We start from the raw sequence: 6,276 nt of genomic DNA, 5'->3' as shown, positions 1-6,276 counted from the left end.
TAGCATTAACGAATGTCCTCTTTTATCAGGCCGATATCAGTGCTTTATACAGCCAGAGGAACAATTTGGAAGCTACTTTCCACTACAATATCCATACCTTATCCTATCATCTTCTCACAACAAACCCAACTGGTGGGCACCGGTCATGAGGCAATAAGCAAATGATCATAATTCAAATGATACACAGAAGTTGGCTACTTAGCAGTTAGCATTACAAATAAGATAGAAGGGGCTCAGTCTCTCTTCTTCTCAGCCACAGGTTCTTTGCAGTCAAATTGTAACAAAGTCCGGGAAAGTGCATAAGGAATACCTCACAAACTAATCATATAGCATCAAGAAAATAGCCTAATAGTTTCATATCTGAAGGGATGTGTCCAAAGGTAACAGCAATAATGCAAATCACCGGAAATCATCAAGAGAGATCCGCTCCTTTCAGTTATTACAACAATACACTGGGGATACCCCTAGAAATTGGAAGACAGCTTTTGCAGGTCTTCAAATTAAAGTAATACATTGAACTAGAAGTCAGTCTTTAAATGGCTTGCATATGTGGAATTAGTGCAAGGGACACTAATTCTGGTCCAGATATACCTATAAAGTTGCATACATGAACAAAATGACTATGTTCAAATTTGTAATCTCCTACTAGAGATGCTGAATGAGCTAACTTTCAGGGGTGTTGCCACCACCAGGGGTGCTTCAGGAGAGTCAGTTACAGCAAATTTGTCATGCATGAATCGACTTTCTACGATAGAGTCATCTCTTAAAACTATCTTGTAACAATAGCAGCTCTTCAACCCCACCTGATTCTGGTAACACCCATGAGAACTATCCTTCACCTGTTGAAAATTCCATATCACACTGAACTTCCCAACAGTTGCAACGAGGTGGCGCTCCTGCTTCCCATTCTCAGTGACCTAAAATATTTCACATTAAGAAGATGAGTATCGGACGAGTACAAAATTAACAAGACAATCCGCAATTTATATCAACAAATGCTAGAAAGATTTACTTGAAAAGGGATAATAGGGTAAGACAAAAGAAGCAATATATTTGGCAAAAACTTCATCCACAACGCATTTAAGACTCCAGATGAAAAGACAACTGGTCCCATACATATACTGAAGGAGCTCCAGCAACAGAGCATTAGACACCACATGCACTTACAGCATTGTAAGTGAGACCTCCTTCATGACCACAAACTTTCATACGATAGAAATACTCTATTTTAATTTTGGTTTTCTCGTTTCAGCAAGCATGTGAGTTATTTCTCCCCATATTCAGAAGATACACATGGTTAAAGTTTCCAATACATAAACAAGAGCTATGAGTCAATTGAGTAGTTGACATGCATGAGAAGAAGGGGCTAAATAGAATCGAGGATGAGGACTAGGCAAACCAAGTCAACTAATATCTTCAGCATAAGATACTGAATATTACTAGTTCATAAATTTCCTAGGCTGATTAGCTTTTGATTCGCTCAAGTAGCATGAACTTTGCAAAGCTTAACATGGTCATCCTCTTTTGGTGTAATCTGACTAGTCATCGATTTGAGGAAGAAAACAAAACCAAAAAGAAGGTCCAGGAGTAGAAAACTGGTGAACCTTATAGTTAATACTCCCAGTCACTTTATGTGTCATAGTTTGACAGTTTAAGCATTAAGATTCAGAAATTGTCCTAGAATATCCTATTATTATGGTAGCAATAAAGTAAGTAAATAAAATGATATATGAAATTTGTATATAAAGTTGTGTAATATATAAAACAGTACATGTCAGCATAAGTTGATTTTTTTTAAATGGAGAAGTAATTACAGGTCAGCATAAATTGAATTGTACAATGAATTCCAATTTTTATACTTTCGCAATATAAACACTAGTAGAAGTACATCAACCATTTCAAACGGTAAAATGGGATGCATTCTGCATAAAATCGACTCAAGAGACTATGTCCTACTTTCCTTTTCCTAATGGGAGGGGTGCGCATTTTATCTTTTTGGATTTAGCTTTCCAGGAAAATGTGGAATTATCCTGTAAACAATGAGGAATGTCAAATCCAGGAAATATTTCTATTCCCTGCATAACTTATTGTTCTCCAAGCTGCAGTTTAGGCTTTCTCATTTTTATTCTATAGTTGGACTTGGATCTAGGATGTTAAATCAAGTATGATACTGCTCCCCAACCAAGTGATGTCAGTCTGAGATTTAAGAGCATAGCTCCTCATAGGATGAGGTAGTTTTGTTTTATCCTTCTCCTCTCCCTAACTTGAGTTTTTAACATCACTATATATGAGTTGATAGAGCAAAAGAACTTCATAGTCTAAATCTTAGTCGTTTTTAAATCCAGTCCAACATGACTTATGAACCATCTAAAGCAGACTCGATGCTTGAACAAAACTTATCAGCTAAAGTTCATCAAGAACAATTGGCAAAAAAAAGAATGAACAGTGCAAAATCTCATCACAACCAAACTCTCTCAATTATTTGATAGGAATTCCAAAAGCATGTCCATCTCAAAGCAAGCATTGCAAAAGAGCATGTATTTCGAGATAAAGGTGCACAAATGCAGAATCTCCTCTTCAATAAGAAAGCTAAACAAAAAGGAAAAAAACTTAAGCTTTACCAAACTAAGGAAAGTTATACCAAGTTAAATGTGGTGGATCTCAAATTGCAATTTATATTAGTGCAAGAGATAAAAATCATCAAAGATGTCCTGACTCTAGACTCTCTAGAGCTACAAACCATATTACATTTTATAGCTGTTGACACGTCCTACAACTTTGGTTGAATATAAAATACATCACATATGATATGGGAGTTGTATTACTATAAGACAGAGAAGGACTTGGACACTTAATATGGATGTCACAAACACCTTAAAGCATTAACTAAGCAAAATTTATTATGTATAAAGTATGAACGAAGAGAAATAAGCTTGACAGTCAAAGTATTTGTTGCATTTACAGCTACAAAATAAACACAAAAGGGTAGAAGAAGAGAGAACTCATACCCATGAAAATTGAGCATTGCGAAACTTGTTCGCTCCAGCCATATGTGAATCAAGAGGGTTTAGCTTCAACAATCTTGGAGCGGAAATCTTATTCCCCATGCGACCGGCAAAACCTGTCTTAGTACTTCCGTTCTTGTCAATAAACAAGGTGCATATCAACACCAAGTAAGTATCAGTTGTCCCCAATATCCACTTCCCATCATAGGTAACATCCACATGAGTTATAGGAGAACCAAGACCCGGAAAAGCGGTCTTAGCCATTCTCATTGAACTGCTCGAGTACAATCTAATCTTTCCATCGAGTGAACCAACAACTATTGATCCATCACCAGTGGTAGCAAAACACTGAAAGTTAGTTCCCCTCGAAAACTGATGCCCTTGAGTCCAATTCAAAACAGGAGTACTTTCATTGACAAGATTCTGAACCATCCCATGTCGATCACGCATATCCCACCTACACAACCTGTTATCATCTAACCCTAAGAAAGTCGACCCCGAGGGATCCATCTGAGCTCCTTTGCTATCATTAGTAATATCCCTCATTGAGATATCAGTTCCATCTTTCTCAAACTTCCACTCGCTAACAACCTTCCCCGTCTCGATATCAAACTGATGTAAGCCCTTAGAGTGAGGCTTCTTATCGGTCACTGGACTCATGAGAAGCATATTAGTCTCAGCTCTTAACAGTAAAGCTTTCCTAGGAGTCGAATGAGCTACAGTATTAGCCCTTTCCTTATCGAAATTCACATAAACGCCTTTTCCACTTAACCCATGACTGTAATTCCTCACAACCTGAATACCTGAATCACTAATAAGAAAACTATTATCCAATGCACCTAATGCTAAGCTCTGAATAGCTCCCCCATTAACCGCCGCCTCCTCAAACTCCTCCCGCAAGTCATGGTTAACCCTCAAAGGCGTCTTCTCGGGGCTCTTAAAACTATCCCCTGCATCCTCCCACATCGAATCATCTGCAGCTTCAGGTTTCGCCCATCCGATAAAGTCCTTACCATAAACCTTAACTCTATTCTCATCATTTGCTTCATACCCATAAGTATTCTCAAACAAACAGCTCTGATATTTATCAACAAATGCATTGTACTCTTCTTCAGCAAAGAATTTCACAGCCCAAACGCCATTTGCAACAAAATCCACTCTCCTTTGGTCCTTAAAAGCCTTTAATTGTAAATTCTCATCAACCTTAGCCTTAATTTTGGACCCAATTTGCAAAGCCCAAAAACTTTTCTCCTCAGTTTCTTCATTTTCATCATCAGACTCATCACCACTACCCGATTTGACGAACGAATAAGTCGCAACTTTATCGGAGACGACCCATTTCGAATTGGCGGTGTTGAATCCGACGTGTTGGTAAAGTTTAACGGCGTTTTTACCGGTGGGATTGTTGGCCTTAGCATGAGGAGTGTTGTATTTGAGCTTTAGGGCTTTGAGCTTAGCTTCAACGTCGTCTAAAGAGGATGGGGTTTTGGGGTTTTGTTTACTGTCAATGGAAGACGGCGTCGTTTTGGCGTCAGAGTAGTAGTTATCTTCATCGTCGTCTTCTCTTTGCCGAGACTCCGAACTGTATTCGGATTCGGATTCAGAGTCGGAAAGCTCCAGATCTTCACGGCTATGATTAGCACCCATTTTTTTTTTTTTTTGAGTAAAGGAAATTTAGGGAGCGTTTGATGGGGTTGATTCAGAGGAAAATGGGAAAGCTAAAATGAAAGGTGGAAGGGAGTAATGGAGATTGTGATTTGTGAAAAGTGGGGAGTATGAGGAGCGCGAGTTTGAAATTTTGAATTTTGACGGTTGGATTGGCTTTTTCAGATTAGGGTTTCAACTGTTACATTTTTATTTTATTTTAAAGTATTGTTTTTGAAGCAAATTGTTTTTTTTTGGTCATCTTTTCGAAGCAACTTGTGCAGTTGGATTATGGAATATACCACCTCAAAGAAAAAAAAAATTAGACCTAGAAAGCCAGAATACATACCTTAAACTTGACCATATTTTTCACTTAGACATTTTAACTCAGCTCATGATTTATTGACCACCTCAACTCTATTCAAAGTGTCCCAATTAAACCCAAGTTAAAAATTTTGTGCACAAATAAAAGTGTTTGCACCTCACGCATTCAATGTGGAAGATGCAACCAATTAGAAAGAGACATGTTGGAAAAAAAAATGACATGTCACTACATTCCTCTCCCTCGCCTTTCTATTCTTCTTCAACCTATCCCACTTCTCTCTATCTTCCCAGCTATTTCTCTCTCTAAGATAAGACACCTCAATGAATATTCTGTCTAATCCTCCAACTTTCGCTCTTTGTATCTAGAAAATCAAAGCTATGTGGAAGAAGAGCCATCAAATGTTGGCTGGGAAAATGAGATAGAAAAAAGATTTTGGCCTGAAAATACGTCGGCGTAATCTCTTTTTCAACTGGAGAAATTAAAAATTAGTTGCTTGTTTGTTGGGATTGATTGGCTATTTGATAAACTCCTAATTCGAATTCATTGAATAAGAACATAATTGTCATCTTATATTCTTATAAGAACTTATCACCCGCTGTTAGGGGCAATTATGCCATGAAAGATGCCAATGATCCTACTACCTAGGCGTGAGTCTTTGCACGATTCTTGTTGTTCGTGGCTTATCGGGAAAAATAGTGCGGGTAGATTTGGTTCCGGTCATAAACTTTTCTCATTTTTTCCTGTGTACCTTCTACCCTTTTCTTTAGCTTTTTCTTTTTCCAAATTTTAGCAGTGAAAAAGATTTGCTTACTATGTCGATGTGGTGGTGAAGCAGTAGAGGATGACGGTAAGGGGTTGATTTGTTTGGGAACACCAAGCTCTTCATTCATTCATGCGCTCAATTTTGGTTTGCTAACACATGTTGTGACATGTCAGTAATAAGTGCTTAATTGGAACACTTTGAATAGAGTTGAGGTGGTCAATAGGTCATGTGCTGAGTTAAAGTGTGTTAAAGAGCTACAGCCATGGCAAAATGAAGGTTCTAGAAGAAGAAGAGATGAAGGAGAAGCTCTGTTATTAGTCGACTGAGAAGAAGAAAGAAATGAACAGTTGTACAATATCACTAACTAACTACTATATTTATACTACCACTAACTAACTAACTATGTGTAGTTACAACTAATTATACTTAACTAATAAATAGTTGGGCCCCAATATACTCAACACTCCCCCTCAAGCTGAGGGATGAAATACATCTTTCATTCCCAGCTTGTCTAGTAGATATTCGTGTTGTGGCTTGCA

The 6,276-nt window shown here is 37.8% G+C and overlaps 1 protein-coding gene across 1 annotated transcript; it reads right to left on the bottom strand.

The window, feature by feature from the left end:
* Positions 1-327: 327 nt before the first annotated feature.
* On the bottom strand, positions 328-4,746 carry LOC104239096 (protein CYPRO4). The gene is made up of 2 exons (XM_009793627.2): positions 3,009-4,746; positions 328-917 (listed from the first exon to the last, which is right to left on the bottom strand). The coding sequence occupies exons 1-2, from the start codon at positions 4,650-4,652 to the stop codon at positions 627-629; spliced, it is 1,935 nt and encodes a 644-aa protein (XP_009791929.1). The 5' UTR covers positions 4,653-4,746; the 3' UTR covers positions 328-626.
* Between the last annotated feature and the right edge of the window lie 1,530 nt (positions 4,747-6,276).

The sequence above is a fragment of the Nicotiana sylvestris genome, chromosome 4 (assembly GCF_000393655.2).
Source record: "Nicotiana sylvestris chromosome 4, ASM39365v2, whole genome shotgun sequence".
In the NCBI taxonomy this organism is placed as follows: Eukaryota; Viridiplantae; Streptophyta; class Magnoliopsida; order Solanales; family Solanaceae; genus Nicotiana; species Nicotiana sylvestris.
Note: the sequence above shows the minus strand (reverse complement) of the source record. Positions and strands in the feature narration are given on the sequence as shown.